An 18,083-nucleotide genomic window follows, 5' to 3' on the forward strand; every position below is an offset into this window, starting at 1 on the left:
TGTGTGGCATGATGCTCTGCCAGCATCTCAGCACAAGTTCTACCAGGTCAGCAACATCCCCCTAAGTTTTCTGTGTAATTGTCCACTTTCCTGTGACGAGTGTTTGAAAAGGAACCAGGCTGTGCTAGCTATGTGCACCCTGTGGGATTTATAAGACTCATATCCCTAAGAAGGAAGAATTTGTTTTTCCACACCCAGAGGGCTCATGTTATTTGCAGAAATATTTTTAAGAGTACAGAAAGTAAGACATCATTTGTACAACATACTAATTGTTATCTCCTGGGGGACATGATCACTTCATTCAACGATGAAGAAATAGGAAGAACCCTGGAGACTGTGCTTGCAGGGAATGTAAATGTTCATTGCTACTGCTATAAATAATTAATGTTGGATGAAGAATTGGGGTGTATATCATTCCATTATCAGAAGTCCAGCCTTTTCTTTTGCTGAAAATTATCCATATGAGTCAGAAATGACATCAACAAAGTGAGAAATTTAATTTAGGTAAGAGAAGCAACAAACAATAGCCCCTCATTTGTGTCTCAGTTATAAGGTATATATATGATTTAGGTGACTTCTTATGATATAGGATGCAGTGATGGAGGTCATGGATGATAAGGGCAAAGTTGAACAGCAAACATTTTCTTGCCTAAGTGATTCTCATATGTCACAATTTTTATGATACTCTTGAGCATCGTACTTCAAATATCCTAGTTTCTAATTTTGTGCTACTTTCAAAAGTTACTCCTTTATTTCCTGGTGAAAATGTGGAGGGCCTGACTAACTCTGGAATCAATATCTATGAGGAATATTTTGATAGCACTATTTACAGAGTTAGTCAGCTGCAGATTCTTCTGGAAGCTAATGGTAAAGCATTAAATAAAATTACTGACAAATCTTTAGTACAAATTAAATGAGTTTTAAGACATGGAGCATAACCAACTCCTAGGCATGTAACAGACACCAGAGAAGATAATTTCACTTGAAATTGTTTCATATTTTCCAACAGTTAAAGGGAAGCAGACAACATAAAATTAAGCAATAACCTCTAATATAAGAAGGACAGCAAGTTCTTCACTCCTGGAGAAGATGAGAGCCAAGAGGGTATCTGGTTGAAGCACTCCATGTAACAAATGTACACCAGCACTACACCTCAGGAGCCAGGTAAAAGGAGGCTTGGAGTTCAGGGGAAAGACCATGGAGAACCAAGATTATAAAGTAAGCATGACTGTGATCACAACCTCCCGTACCCTGTACTTACAAAAAGATCCTGAGAAGAAACAATCCATATAAAAGAGGAAAATTGAAAGAGTCTCTCTTCCAATGTAAGGGCAATGTACTCGCTCATATAATAAAACACAAATACTAAAAGGAATTGTTTCGAAGGAAAAAAATAGAAAGCTTGTTAAATTTAAAGTTCATGGAAGGATCAAGTAGAAAGGGGGAAACATCTTAAATAAAGAGCCAACTCTAGTTTGGGGAAAATTCAGAATAAGCATCATACAAGTTTTCTAAATAGTGCTGGTAACAACAGATCGGATTGAATAAGAGTTTATTCACAAGGGACTGAGAAAAGTGTCTGTAGGAACTAATGCCACTGTGCAGAATCTGTCGCAACCTGTAAATAATTAAGGAAGTTACAGTCCATTTAAATAGTGCCATGGTTTGTGATATATATATTTCTTTTTGTACAGTTTTATTGAAGTACTATAGGTATATAGAAAGATAATTATATAGATGGATATGACTCAATTTAATGAGCTTGGACATTTATATATTCTCATGAAACCACCACAACAATGAAGACAAAGGACATATACATCTTTTTAAAGTTTTATTATTTCTTCATACATTTTGCTTTCCTTTGTCTAGTATTCAATAATACAGCTTAACATGTTAGCATTGCTCTTAATATTTTTCAGTATACAGTAAGGAAGTATAAATCATGACACAGTATAGTCAGCAGATCCTAGACTTACTTATCCCTGTACTGGTATTTTAAAGATGTTTAACAATATCCCATTTGTCCCCAGCACCTGGCCACTGCCATTCAAGTTCTCTCTCTCTCTCTCATTCAAGTTCTCGTTCTTTCTCTCTCTCTCTCTCTCTCTCTCTCTCTCTCTCTCTCTCTCTCTCTCTCTCTCATACAAAATACACACACACACACACACACACACACACACACACTTTAAATATTTCAGATACTTCAGATTTATTCATTCTTCTCTAACTGGATAATCCACTTTTAAATGTCTTTCAGGTTCATCCTTGTTGCATATCATAGGATTTCCAGATCTTCGGCACAGTCCTCCATTGTAGGTATATGCCACTTTTTTAAAACTATCTATTGGGGCATATTTGGTCATTTCTATATCGTTCCCTTTATGAATTACACTAAAATGAACACAGAAATTAGATGTTTTCTTGATAACTAATTCACTCTTTTGGGTTATTTGGCAAGAAATTATATTGCTCGACTGTATCATACCTTGGATTTTTAAGGAGTTTTTTATTAATTACATTTTATTTATTTTACATCCCTAACTACAGTTTCTCCTACCCTTGCCTTCCCTCAGCCACTCCAGTCCACTCCTCCATCTCCATTCAGAAAGGGGCAGGCCTCCCATGGGTGTCAACAAAGCATAGCATTTTAAGGTGAGGCAAGAGCAAGCTCCTCCCCCTGCATCAAGGCTGGGCGAGGCAACCCAGCATGGGGAAAAGGTTCCCAAAAGTCAGCTCAAGCACCAGAGACAGGTCCTGATCCCACTGATAGGAACCCCACAAACAGACCAAGCTACACAACCGTCACAAACATGCAGTTCCTATAACATTTCCTGTACTTGATTCCCATAACATTGTATAAGGTTCCAAAATCTGCATATCCACAAAATAGTATATATTTGTACTGCTAATAGTACCCTAATCATATGAAGTAACATCTCATCATGGTTTAGAATTGTGTTTTTCTAATGGTTACTAATAGTAATCATTTCAATGTGTGTTGAGCCATTTTTATGTCCCTTTAGAGATCTATTTGTGGTTTTTGCCCACTGGCAAAATGAATTGCTTAGTTTTGACTACTGTATTGTGTAAGGTCAAAATATGTTTTTGAGACCTGTTCTTTTCGTTTTTGTTTTTGTTTTTGTTTTCGAGACAAGATTTCTCTGTGTAGCTTTGCGCCTTTCCTGGAACTCACTCTGTAGCCCAGGCTGGCCTGAACTCACAGAGATCCGCCTGCCTCTGCCTCCCGAGTGCTGGGATTGAAGGTGTGTGCCATCAGCACCCTGCAAGACCTGTTCTTTTCAATATTTGTTCTGTAAGTATTTTCTCCCATTTCATGGGATGCATCCTCAAACACAATTCTGAGAATTACTCCTAGTTAATTTCTTCATTTAAGATGATTAGATTCTATACTTGTAACATTAATTGATAGAATTCTAAATAGAATATTTTTACTATCTGACATTTGTATCCTGGATAGCTACATATTTAAGTATGCTCACACTTCTTAAGTGGTAGCAGGTTCATTAAAAAGACAAAAAAAAAATAGTGACATTCCGAGAAAACTGAACTTTTCTTACCCAATTATCCCTCAGTGAATGCTGTGATTGATTCCCAGGCCCTGCAGAAGACAGATTATTAGGATTGTGACTTTAACCTTAAAAAGTGGTAGATAATGGAAAATTTAGACTGTAATAATATTTCTGGTGCATTAATAGTTTATTGTGATAGGGGAAAATAAGATGGGATAGACAAAAGAGTTTAATAACAACTTTTCAGAATCTATTATTTTTTAACTATATGTATTGGGTGATAATATTTTCCATTACTTAAAATAGGTCTGTTCACTTATATCTATGCAAAGATTTTTATTTCTAGAAATACTACTCACTGAGGTAGATACTGAAGAGTGAAAAGAAATGGACAACTAAGTCAACATTCTAATAAAATTAATACTCTAATAAAGTCCACTTAACTAATTACTTTCTGGTTGTAGTAATAAAGGTAGGAGTACAAGCATGACAGAGAGCACTAGGTTTTAGAACATAGGAAATTAAGTCAAACAAAGATTTAAAAATAAAAATCTACCTTGGATTTAACATCAGTTCAAACATTGCAGTAGGGGCCTTTTAGCAATGAGGCTTATTTGAAAATACTTTTAAAAGTTTAGAATAAAATTTAAGTTTTAGTCACTCATGTAAGTAATAAAATTATTAAATATATGCTGTGTATCAGGCACAGTTTCAAGAGCATCAAAAGGTATATCATGTAGTTCTTTGTCTAAGGGTGAACTCTTGAAAGTTTTCCCTTTTCCACATTAACATGCCGATCGATAATGCCATTGTTCTAGTCTTGTTTATGCAAACATTTCCAGAAGGGACAGTTTCATGGAAGACTTCCTGGTATTCTTCCTGTTAAAATAGTCACACTCTCTCTTGCATGAGGTTCCCTGAGCCATAAACAGAGCACCCATGTTGATGTATCCATTGGGGCCGGTCTCCACCATGATCAGTTGATCTCTGCTTTGTGTATAGTTATGGTTTTCTGTGATGATTTCCACTTACTGTAAAGAGATGCTTCTAATGAACTCTGGAGGAGGGAGAATTATCTCTCAGGGATAAGTCTCTTCATTGGTTGTCCAATACCACCTTGGAACCACTCACATCAAAAAAGTTTACATTCTCTGGGTAGGTACATAAAGTTTCTGTTGAGAAAATAGTGTCCCAGAGGAGCCCTGAAGAAATAATAGGCATTATTAGTCTGTCAAACATAATATTTATGCATATATATACATATGTGTATATATCTATATCTATCTATATAGATAGATATAAATATTATGTTAGCCAAGTGAGAGGAAAGAACTTACAGAAACATGAAAAGTTGCAAGTGGTCAATGCTACTGGAATTGAAGGCATGTAGGAAAAAACAAAAAAGGACAAGTGATGAAGCAGGAAAGTCAAAGAAGGAGCTTTCCATAAATAGCCTTTCAGATTAAGCAAAAGAGGTTGCTCTGTGTTAAGAAACAGTCCATGCCAGAAGAAGGTCAGAATTGGAAGTGGGAGATGCCTTCACGTAGAGTACAAGAGAGTTGAGTATCTGTGGAGCATCCTGTTTGCACACAGCAGAATATTGTCTGCAAGAGGACCCTGGGAACAGCTTGCCAAGACACAAGTATGGATATACATGGTGAGCAAGACTTCATAAGATGAATAGATCTGACTTTTGGAATACACCATGTAAATACGAAATTTGACTAAGTGGAAATTTCACTTGTGGAAAATATAGAATTTTAATAAATGGAAAATTAAATCAAGAGGTCTGATATTAATGATCATATTAATATGGTGAAATATTAATAGAGAAAGGATAACAAAACAAAAACAGTAAAAAAAATTTAAGAGATCCAAAGCTACAAGAAAATTCAGAATGGTGACATGAGACCAATTTAAAGAACTATAGAACTTTATCTTTTAATGTTGTGCCAACGGCAGGCAGGAGGAAGATTTAGATGTGTCATTGGACTTCAGCAGAAATTAAGATTTTGTGGGTCTTAAAAACACTACAGAGGTGGAATTAAAGTTACAACACCGATAGTTAAAGCCTAAACTAAACAGGAGATGACATCTTTTGGGGTTTCATTGTTTATTTTGGATATTTTAACTTTTATTTTAGCATTATTTTATTTTAGTATTTGTATTTTTTTAGTATTTGTATTTTAATTACAGAAATTCTTCTCTCTTCCCTTTCCTCCTTCCAAACCCTCTCAATTTATCCCTCTCTGCTCTACTTCAGACCACTGCCTATTTTTTCAAGGGTTATTGAACGTGCATATGTATCTGTGTGTACATATATATTCCTAAATATAACCTGTTAAGTCCATATAATGTCACTTGTATGTATGTTTTCAGGGCTGAGCATTTGGCACTGGGCAATCAATCGATTGGTGTGCTCTTCCTTGGGGATCCTCACCTCTGCCACTCCCAGCTTTACTCAGTTGTCTGCAGTTATTTGTGTAGGGTTGAAGTCTCATGAGTTATCACGAGCTTTCCTCCGTGTAGTATGGCATGTTTGTTGGCGTCATCCTTGTTTAGCTTATGTTTGGGAAGTCATGTTGGGGAGATATTACAGGTGTAGCTTCTGATATTGTGAGGAGACACAACCTCACGGCAAAGTGCCTGATCTTCTGGTTCTCATCGTCTTTCCACCCAATCTTCTGCACTGTTCTCTCAGCCTTAGCTGTGGGAATGCTTTGTAGACGTAGCCACGGGGACCGAGTGCCACAGCTCCACATGGTGATTGGTTGTGATTTTCTTTAGTCGTCTCCATCTGTTGCAAAAAAGTTTCCATGGTGAGGGGTGAATACTGCATTTATCTGTAAGCATACGGGCAGATGTTTACAGATTGTTGCTGAAGATTATGCAGATTCAGTAAGGTGGTGGTTAGAGATTCCCCTCCAAAACACATAATTTCACTAGCACTGAGTAGTCAGCTAGGTTTCCAGTTGCATGTATGGTATCCCTCTTACTGAGTGGTCCTAAAGTCCAATTAGAAATCAGTTGGTCACTACCAAGGTATGTGTGCCACTGCTATACCCATAGGGTTATTGTGCCATGCTGGTCGTTGGTGTGGTCCATAGGCATCATAGTTGAGTAGAACTATTACTTGCCTCCTTCCGTTGGAAGATTGCATGATGTCTTCTGGTACCCTGAATGCTAGTCCTCATAGATGATGCATTTAGACCAGTTTCAGCTCAGGGCTTCTGGGCCCTGTTTCTGAAGTTCATGGTGTCTTCAGCAATAGGGACTCACCTTCCACCTCTGGTGACAGGGGTATCCAAAGCAATAGCAATAAGCTGTATGTTTTGAGATTACCTTAGACAGCCCTTGCTAACAACACAAAAGAAGGCTTTCCGTGTCTGGCTTGGAATTTTTGCTATGTGGTCTTTGACTCTTGGAGAACACCATCAGCGCAGATGAGAAAATTTTCTTTAAAATATATACGTATATTTATGAACTGAATTACATGCATTATAGGGTTTTTAGGTAAACAGTTAATAGTATTATTCCTTGTGAATTTTTCAGCCATCCATATTGTTATTTTATCTGCCTCCTTCTCCTGTATTTATCTACTTCCCCCTCTCTAAGGAACTCCCTATTTTCCTTTTCCCCCATCAGATCACATGTATTTGCAAAAAAATTTGAGAAGAACCTGAAAAAAGGCATATCTTATAAATATCTAATTTGTAATAGTAAAATATACTGTGGCTTTTAAGTATTTGAGAAGCAAATGACCAAAATCAACTAATAAAAGTATATAATAAAAGCACATGAGTATATTCCTTCCATCAGTATGTTTGACATAGCATTTTAGTTGACACTAAAATAGATATACCCTAACCATCTTTCAAGTGCAAATAATTCTGCTATCATCTCTGTTGCTTGTTTTCCAGGAGAAAAACATCTTATGCTTAAAGCAATATCCAGGTAATAGTATTGAAGAAAATTTATGTTCTTAGATATCTACATGTATCCAATATCCAGAATTTGCCTGAGACAATGTTTCTCTAGACACATTTGTAACTTCTATCTACATAATGAATGAAAATCAACTACATCTGGAAATCCTTCAGGACAACAGATAATTCTTTACTTTGATCTTCTTACAATAACACGAGTCCTTAAGAAAATCTCTTCTTATTTGTAAAATCCGGGAAATGGCAACACTTGTTATGATGAAAACTTAGAAAGTAAATACAGGCTCATTTCTTGACATCTGTATCCACAGTCCTTTGCTAGACTTTCATAGCTGTGACTTTATAAAGCCTTAACTTCCTATAGGCAGGAATGAGAAATCACTCAGCAATAACAACCTTCATCCTTCTTGGACTAACAGATGACCCACAACTTCAAGTTCTGCTTTTTATCTTCTTATTTCTCACATACATGCTGAGTGTAACAGGAAACCTGACTATCATCATCCTCACCTTGGTGGATCCCCATCTAAAAACACCTATGTACTTTTTCCTTAGAAATTTTTCTTTCCTAGAAGTCTCCTTTACCACAGTCTGTATCCCTAGATTCCTATACAGTATATCAAGTGGAGACAATACCATTACCTACAATGCTTGTACAAGTCAAATATTCTTTGTTATTCTCTTTGGAGCAACTGAGTTTTTTCTCTTAGCAGCAATGTCCTATGATCGTTATGTGGCTATTTGTAAACCCCTTCATTATATGAGCATCATGAATCCCAAGGTGTGTACCTTTCTAGTTGTCTCATGTTGGGTGTCTGGCTTAATGATTATTGTCCCACCCCTTAGCCTGGGCCTCCAACTTGACTTCTGTGACTCCAATGCCATTGATCATTTCAGCTGTGATGCAAGTCCCCTTCTAAAGATCTCATGCTCCGACACATGGGTAATAGAACAGATGGTTATATTTATGGCTGTCTTTGCACTCATTATTACACTAATCTGTGTTATTCTATCCTACACATACATCATCAGAACAATTCTGAGATTCCCTTCTGCACAGCAAAGGAAAAAGGCCTTTTCCACCTGCTCATCTCACATGATTGTGGTATCCATCACCTATGGAAGCTGCATCTTCATCTACATCAAGCCATCAGCTAAGGATGAAGTGGCCATAAATAAAGGTGTTTCAGTTCTCACTACTTCTGTTGCACCTCTACTGAACCCTTTCATTTATACCTTAAGGAACAAGCAAGTGAAACAAGCTTTCAGTGACTCTGTAAAGAGGATTGCATTTATATCAAAGAGCTAGAAGTCATGATAAATCAGATCCTCTATTATCTCCTTTCAGAATTAAACTTTGCAATGACAACTAATAATTCACCCAGGTCTTACCCTTATGAAACTCATTCTTCTTTAAAATCGTATGTAATCTTATCATCATTCATGCTGAAACTATAAAATGTACATCCAAGAAACTAAGGTTTTCTCCGCTTTAGTCTGGTCTTTTCATTACTCTAGAGAAGAAATAAGAGTAATTGATATTTAAAAGTATATTTATAATAGTAGCACTTTATTCCTATAGTAAAAAGTTATCAAAATATCACAAAACCATAATCAGAGCAACAGATATAGAAAGTAACATCAGCAGAGATCTATTAAAAGTAAAGAAAATCAGGCATCACAATTAAAATGTTGGGAAAGAGAAATAACACCCTGTGGTTAGTCAATATTGAAAAAAGTGTCCAAAATCACTGGTGTGTTTATTTCTTTATGTTTAATAAGAGAAGTTCTGAGACTGGAGAGATAACTCAGTGGTTAAGAGAAAGCACTGCTCTTCCAGAGGACCAGATTTCACTTCTATTGTGTAGTTCTCAACCACCTATAACTCCAGCTCCAGTTAATTTGACAGATACATAAACCCTAACAAAATGAAAGTAGTAATTAAAAATATTCCAATTAAAAAGAAGCCCAGGGACAGATGGTTTTGGGGAAGAAATCCACCAGACTGTCAGAGTGAATAACTGTGATGTAGCTAGAGTTTTCCTGCCTTGCCCACAGTCAGGACAAATCTTTGTCACCTGCCAGTCCCACAGCTGCTCAGACTCAAACAAGTAAACACAGAGACTTATATTGCTTACAAACTGTATGGCCATGGCAGGTTTCTTGCTAACTGTTCTTATAGCTTAAATTAATCCATTTCCATAAATCTATACCTTGCCACGTGGCTTGTAACTTACCAGCATCTTCACATGCTGCTTGTCATGGGGTGTCTGGCAGTTACTCCTTCTGCCTTCCTGTTGTTTTTTTACTCCTCTTTGTTAGTCCCGCCTATACTTCCTGCCTAGCCACTGGCCAATTAGTGTTTTATTTATTGACCAATCAGAGCAATTTGACATACAGACCATCCCACAGTACTGTGATACTAAAATTATTATGCAAAACAGAAGCTGAAGATATAGTTTCTATCTCTTTTTATTAAGTCACTGTTACCCTGATACTAACACCACACAAAGGCACATATAAAAAAGAAAATTTTAGACCAATGTCCCTTGTGAACATAAGTACAAAAATTCTCAATAAAATATTTACAAACCAAATTCAAGAGCATACCAAAAAAGATTATCCACCACAATCCAGTTGCCTTCATGCCAGAAATGCAGAGCTCATTCACCAGACATAAATCAATAAGGTAATCTACCATATAAATAGACTTAATGACTCCCCCAATTACATGTATTATCTCATGTATTAGATGCAGAATATGCCTTTGACAAAATCTAACATTGCTTCATGATAAAAGTCCTAGAGAGATGAAAAAATATGACAGTCATACCTTGACATAATAAAGGCAAATTGCAGACATATCACAGCCATTATCACAGCCAACATCATCCTATACAGAGAGAATCTCAAAGCGTTTCCACTAAAATCAGGAATAAGACAAGGTTGTCTACTCTCTCTACACCTATTCAATGTAATACTTGTAGTTTTAGATAGAGAAATAAGATAACTGAAGGGGATCAAGGGTATACAAACAGGAAAGAAAGCAGTCAAAGTGTCCTTATTTGCAGATGATTATTTTTGACATAAAATACCCTAAGGGAAGACCCAACCAGGAAAGTTAAGCTCCTGATAAACACTTTCATCAGTGTTGCAGGATACAAAATTAATACATAAAAATAAGTACCTATCCTACATACAAACAGCAAATAGACTAAGAAAGAAATCAGTGAAACAACACCTTTCACAATAGTCTCAAAAAAAATACCTTGAGGTAACTCTAAACAAGTGAAAGACTTGTATAAAAAAAACCCTTAAGACATTGAATAAAGAAATAAAAGAATATACCAAATGATGGAAATATCTCCCATGATTATAGATCTGTAGGATTAACATTTTGAAAATGGCCATCTTACCAGAGGAATATAAAAATTTAATGAAATCTACATCAAAATTCCAATACAATTTTTTACATAAATTTAAAGTAACGATTTTCAACATCATATGGAAACTCACACACAAAAAATAGGATAGCTAAAATAATTCTCAATAATAATAGAACTTCTGGAGGTATCACAACCCTAGATTTTACAGAGGTATAGCAATAAAACCAGCGTGGTATCAGCATAAAAACAGACATACTGATCAATAGGATCAAATTGAAATTCCAGATATAATTTCACATGCCTATGGACAACTAAAATTTTTACAAAAAAAGCCAAAAATACACACTGGAAAAAATATCATCAAAAATGGTGCTGGTCAAACTGAGTGAGTAAATACAGAAGAATGAAAACAGATCAAAGCCAACCACCCTGCACAAAACTCATTTCCAAATGAATCGAGGGCACCAACATAAAGCCAAATACACTGAATCTTAAAGAAGAGAAAATCATATTGAATAGGACACCAATAACATAGGAATTAAGACCACCCATTAATAAATGGGACCTCGTGGGGCTAGTAAAAACTTCTGTACAGCAACATACACCATCATTCAAGCAAAGCAGAAGCCTACATAATGAGAAAAATCTTTATTAATTATTACATATGATAGAATACTTAGTATCTAGAATATATAAAGAGCTAAAAAAAATACTAACCATCAAAGAAGCTAATAATCCAACTTAAAATGAGATATAGAACTAAACAGATGTTTTTCAAAGATGAAACACAACTTGATGAGAAACACTTAAAAACAATTTCCAACATCCTTAGGCATCAGGTAAATGCAAACTACAAGATTCTGTCTTAATTCAATCAGAATGGCCAAGATCAATTAAACAAATAACAGCACAAGTCGGCAAGAATGTGGGGGAAGGGAAACACTTACTCATTGCTTGTGGGAGTTTCAGTATGGAAAACAGTGTGGAAGTTCCTCAAAAAAGCTAAGAATCCATCTCCCACAAGATCCAGCTATACCACTCTTGAAAACACCCAAATTAATCTACATCTTACTATGGATACCTGATTGTCCATGTTCATTCCTGCTGTGGGATGGTCTGTATGTCAAATTGCTCTGATTGGTCAATAAATAAAACACTGATTGGCCAGTGGCCAGGCAGGAAGTAGGTGGAACAAAGAGAGAGGAGAATTCTGGGAAGCGGAAGGCTGGGGCGGAGAGACACCCCCAGCCGCAGCCATGACCAGCAGCATGTGAAGATGCCGGTAAGCCACCAGCCACGTGGCAAGGTATAGATTTATGGAAATGGATTAATTTAAGCTATAAGAACAGTTAGCAAGAAGCCTGCCACGGCCATACAGTTTGTATGCAATGTAAGCCTCTGTGTTTACTTGGTTGGGTCTGAGCGGCTGTGGGACTGGCGGGTGACAAAGATTTGTCCTGACTGTGGGCAAGGCAGGAAAACTCTAGCTACACATTCCAGCTCTATTCATAACTGTCAGATATTGGAAACAGCCTGTAAAGCCCATCAATACATGAATGGATAATGAAAATGTGGTATATTTATATAATAGTTTATCATTACTTTATAAATATTATTCAGCTATAAAGAAAAATGAAATTATGATTTTTAGGAAATGAATGGAGCTAGAAACAATCATCATAAGTAAGGTAACCCAGACCCAAAAAGACTAATATTTCATGTTCTCTCTCATTTGTGGATATTAGTTTTTAACCTTTAGATACGTGTGTTTCAGAGGTCAGGTAGCTGGTAAGGATCTGCCAAGGATGTTAAACAGACTATAGTGTTACAAAGAGATAAGTGGGAAATAAAGATAGGATCTTTAGTCTATTGTCATCATGGCGGGTAACATGGTAGCAAATAGCAGACATGGTACTAGAGAAGAAGCTAAGAGTTCTACATCTAGTTCCACAGGCAGCAGGAAGAGAGAGAACCACTGGCTTGAACCTCAAAGCCTACCTCCAGTGACACGCTTACTCCAACGATGCCATACCTCCTAATCCTTTTAAACACTACCACTTCCTGGTGACCAAGTATTCAAATCTATGCACATATGGAGCCATTCTTATTTAGACCACCATACCATCTAATCTATCCCTTCATGGTTCAGGGAGCCCAGCAGAAGAAGAGGCAGAAAGTGTAAGAACCAGAGGGGGTGGAGGACACACACACACACAAACACACACACACACACACAAACACACACACACACACACACACATACACAATGCTCTCTAAATCAACATAATTAATGCACATATGAACTCACAGAGACTGAAGCAGCATGCACAGGGCCTGCAAGGGTCTGCACTAGATGGGGTCCTAGAGCTGAAAGGAGAATTGGACACATGCCCCATCCCTAACCCAGAATCAATCTCCAATTGGTAACCAATTGCAAATAAAAACTTAGTTTCCTACAAAAGAGTCTCAATGGGGCAGGAGGGAACTACACTTAAGGGCAGGCTACATGTCCTGTAGTAGATTGCCAGCAGAGATTGAACTCAATGACATCTTTGGAGGTTCGTGGTCTCATAATGTTATGTCAGAGCTTTTCCTTTTTTTTCTTTTTTTTTTAAACTTTATCTTATTTTTTTATTTTTATTTTCTATACAGATCCTTTGTGTGGATAGTATAGCTTCCAGTTTAGTGTTTTTATGGGATTCTTAAGTATAGGAACAAGTGGGTCTCTGTACTGGCTGGTTTTATGTTAACTTGACACAAGCTAGAGTCATCAAAGAGGAAGGAGCCTCAATTGAGAAAATGCCTCCATAAGATCCAGCTGTAAGGCATTTTCTCAATTAGTGATTAATGAGGGAGGGCCCAGCAAACGGTGGGTGGTGCTATCCCTGAGTTGGTGGTCCTGAGTTCTATAAGAAAGCAAGCTGAGCAAGACAAGAGGAACAAGCCAGTAAGCAGCACCCATCTGCAGCCTCGGCTTCAGCTCCTGCCTCCAGGTTCTGGCCCTGCTTGAGTTCCTGTCCTGACTTCCTGTGATGGTAAACAGTAATGTGGAAGTGTAAGCCAAATAAACCCTTTCCTCCTCAACTTGCTCTTTGGTCATGGTGTTTCACTGCAGCAGTAGAAACCCTGACTAAGACAGTCTCTGTTTCTTCTTCCTTCTCTTGGGCTCTTTTCCTTCTGTTTGTTTGTTTTGTCCAATTCTGATGTGTTAGTTTTGTCTTATTTTATTATCCATTAGAAGGCTGTTTGTTTTCTAAAGAGAGACAGAAAGGGGATCTATCCAGATGGGAGGGGAGATGGGAAGAAATTAGGAGGAGCAGATAGAGGAGAAATCATAATCAGAATATATTATGTGAGGAAAAAATCTATTTTCATTATAATGAAAAATAAGTATATGAAATAGCATGATATATGGTGATTCATGTCAGTTTCACAAAGATACCACACATGTATACAAAATTAAGAGGAAGAAGACAGTTGTTAAATATACATCACATGGATTATTCTATCTTTATTGTTTTCTTTAGTTCATAAGGTAAAATTTATAAAGAGGGAATATAAGAATAGGTATAATAAATAATAATTAGTTAATTATAAATTATAATTAATCATTTTAATTAATTAAAGGATATAATTAATTAACTATAAAATTAAAAAATAAGGAGTACTAAATTTTGTCACACAAAATTTAATAATTTGAGTTGCATGCAATATTTGTTATAAGTATGTACCTCCCTATATTTGGCTTAAGAAAAATAACACAGAAGAAATATTTAAATATCATAAATAATCTATGAAAAATGAGAAGAATAAAGAGTAACTGTTCATCAAGAAAGAGAAAGAAAGGAAGTGAGAAAGAGAAGAAGGGAGAAAAAAGACTGGCCATAGTGTCATAGATATTTTTTTTTGCTGTGAAGAGACACCATGACCTCCACAACTCTTATAAAGGAAAACATTTAATTGAGGCTGGCTTCCAGTTTCAGAGGTTTAGTCCATTATCATCATGACAGGAATAGCAGTGTGCAGATAGACATGGTGCTGGAGAAGGAGCTGAGAGTTCTACATCTTGATCCACAGGCAGCAGGAGACTGTGTGCCACACTGGGAGTAGCTTGAGCATATATATCCTCAAAGTCCACCTCCATAGTGACACACTTCCTCCTAACACCTGACAGTGCCACTGGCTATGGATCAAGCATTGATCTGTATGGGCCATTCCTACCCAAACCACTGTACACAGCAAAGCAAAAGCTTCCAACTGCTTTCAAAAGATGGAATAGTGAGACCACTCCAGCACAGAGATAATGATGTGACACTCAATGGAAGAAAGAGTTGGGGGAGATCAGTGAAAGAAATGGAATGCATGAAATGATGGAGGAAATGGATCCAAAGCTAAAAAATATCGTAGAGAATTGGGTGTTTTATTATACAGACACACATACACACATACACAGAGAGAGAGACAGAGACAGAGAAACAGAGACATAGGTCTACATATGCAAATAAGGATTGTTTTGTTTTAAAACATGAGAACTCAAGAGAATCAAAGAAGCTGGTAAAAACCACATTATCTTGGGGAAGAGGAGACCCTCCCATACATTTCCTGAGGAGAAGACACCTATGAAAGTGCAGGCATACAGGCGCACACACACACACTCACATCCACACACAACCATGTAGACTGTCACATACTACAGGAAGGCTTAGCAATGAATAGCCCCTCTGTCTCCACTCTAGTAGACAATGAGTATACAATGTTAGGTTACGAAGTACACACTAAACCTGCTCAGTAGACTAATTTGCTTCTCTCTCAGTATTTTGCATTAACTCATTATAGCTCAGTATGCCTTCTGTGGTTTTGCAGATCTTCATATTTTAATATTTCTCAAAGAGAGGCAGAATTTCCATGAGTAGCTTCTGTTAGGATTTCTGTATGAAGAAAAGGGACAACAGTCTCTACGTTGTACCAGAAAAATCAGCTGAAGCTGTGGTTAAATGCTTTCCTGCATTAAATGTGTTCATAAAATAAGATGAGCTAAGTCACCATATTTCTCTCTGTGGAGTCAGCTGCTACTAGTGCACATAAATACAAATGGAATTTTGTAGACAAAAAAAGTTTCAAATTCAGCATCCATAACAAGCATACTGCATTTAAAACATTAGTGCCTCATAGCAATAAAGCAGACCCCAAATTGTCTAACAGAGAAAAAAATCAGAAGACTATAATAGAAAAAAGTAAACTTGGGTTTTTTTTAGCATGATTTAGATAATCAGCAAGAAAATATTTTTAATACTAATTTTGTGATTTGTAAAAATTTTATCTCTCTGTTTTTATTGTATCTTGATATATGCCTATCTATTAACTATATCTTGCCTAAATTATCCAGTTTGTTTTTATTGTCAAATAAAATAATTACATGGAACGTTCTATTATCCCAGGGGATATTTCCTCTTCCTATTTTCTGCTTCATTACATGTTTACACAAAACAGGATTATGTTACCTTGGCAAATTCTTTGTATTAAAAATATTGACTAGAAAACACAAAGCCATTTGATGTTGTTTCTTCACTGCTGTTTGCACTCTACATTTCTCCAACACTGGATATTTCAAAAGCTAATTTCTGTAATTCACCTAATTACTCAGCTTAGCTTTAGGACACACTCATCAATACCATCTCTCTCCAGAGACATTTTAACTCTGCTTTGCTGGAAGAATCCCTTGTGTCTGTTTTAAGGGGGTAAAAACATAAAATGGAAATGCTTCTTCTGGAAAGAATACTTAGAAAAACCATTTTCTAATAGTGGTATAAAAAGCAAAAATTTTTAAATGCAAGCCATCTTTCTTTCCCAAGAGTTACTAGAAGCCAAAGTGGAAAATGGTATTTGTTGGTTTTCATAGTTCCCATGGTAAGGATTTTATTCTTTCTTGGAATTTTATAAAACAGGTATTTGCTGTTAGGCCTACAACTGGGAATTTCAAGTCATGTTCTGTCTCAAGAATTTCTACTCATAGGTCATGTAGCTCTCCATCTTCCACAGATGTTGATTCTTGATTCTCACTCACACTTTGTGTCTTTTCCTCTTTTACCAGCTATGAGCTTCACCTAGGGAGCAAATGTATATATATATATACAGCTTTATTGCCTCTTAGCTGTAAGTATTGCTTCAAACAACTTGACATTGTACCTGCTTTCTTCCCATTTTTTCTTTCTTTGTTTTGTTCCTTTCTTCCCCTCCTCTCTTCCCTGTCCTCCTCCTTCCCCATCCTTCTCTCTCCATCTATCTTCTTAAGAGTCTTAGCTACAATCCAAGATACCATGACTTCTGGTTTTGAATCCCTGTTGCTTGTGAGCTTCACTGTTCTGTTCCCACAGCCTTTAGATTTACTACTCAATAGTAGGTTGCATCCAGAGACACTTTTACTCAATTAAAAAAATACTTTTTCAGTTTGAGACTGTCATGCACAGTGTGCATTGACCTGAGAGTGACTCCTGAGCTTTTTGCTGCTCACTGGGACCCAAGGATTTCTCAACTTTCTTTGACCACAAATTGTAAAATGCATTACTTTAGTGAGTTTGGCTTTTAGGAATTTCTACCAACACCCAAGACCATATCACCTATCAGACCTCTTCTACTTTAGAGATTTTCCTTATATTCATCGCCATAGTATGCTCCTGTTACTGTGTATAGCCCAATTCTCTTTCCAAATTTTAGCTACATGCTGTATAAGCTTGTTATGTATGAAAATCACAATAGATGTAAATGAGAAGTGTGAGCAATTGTCCAAAAGCAAGGCATCAAACACTGACAGTCAGTTAAAAAAATGCACTGAGTATTTGGGTTTGAACTCTTCAGCTGTGATCACATGGCATTATATGATTTTAAGTCTATGTTCTGTTCCATACTTCATTTATTCTTTTTCCATTTTCTAATTATTCTATGCCCTTAGTTCTTTATCTGGCTGTTAGAATCTCATCTGTAAAGTGAAAAAATATTATTTAATTCAATAAAGAAACACTAAAAAGGTTTTCAAACTTGAAAATTTCTGAATTTGTTTCTTTAGTATTGTATAAATATTGGTTTTGATGGTCCTGACTCACTGCTAAATTATTAATTCTTCAGACAGTCAAGAACAGTTTTTAATATTTTCTAAAATTGAAAAATAACATTTGTAATGTTTCATTCACAAAAGTAATACATTCCTTTGTTGAGATAGTTTT

General features: G+C 36.4%; 1 protein-coding gene across 1 annotated transcript; it reads left to right on the forward strand.

The window, feature by feature from the left end:
• The first annotated feature begins 7,847 nt into the window (after positions 1–7,847).
• On the forward strand, positions 7,848–8,786 carry LOC114681756 (olfactory receptor 6C2). Its single transcript, XM_028855447.1, has one exon. It carries the CDS (start codon positions 7,848–7,850, stop codon positions 8,784–8,786), a length of 939 nt encoding a protein of 312 aa, XP_028711280.1.
• The last annotated feature ends 9,297 nt before the right edge of the window (positions 8,787–18,083 follow it).

The sequence above is a fragment of the Peromyscus leucopus genome, chromosome 18, assembly GCF_004664715.2.
Source record: "Peromyscus leucopus breed LL Stock chromosome 18, UCI_PerLeu_2.1, whole genome shotgun sequence".
NCBI classification, from domain to species: domain Eukaryota; kingdom Metazoa; phylum Chordata; class Mammalia; order Rodentia; family Cricetidae; genus Peromyscus; species Peromyscus leucopus.

Bases quoted from the DNA above. Each gene is read 5' to 3' on its own strand.
- LOC114681756 (XM_028855447.1), top strand. From the start codon at position 7,848: ATGAGAAATCACTCAGCAATAACAACCTTCATCCTTCTTGGACTAACA.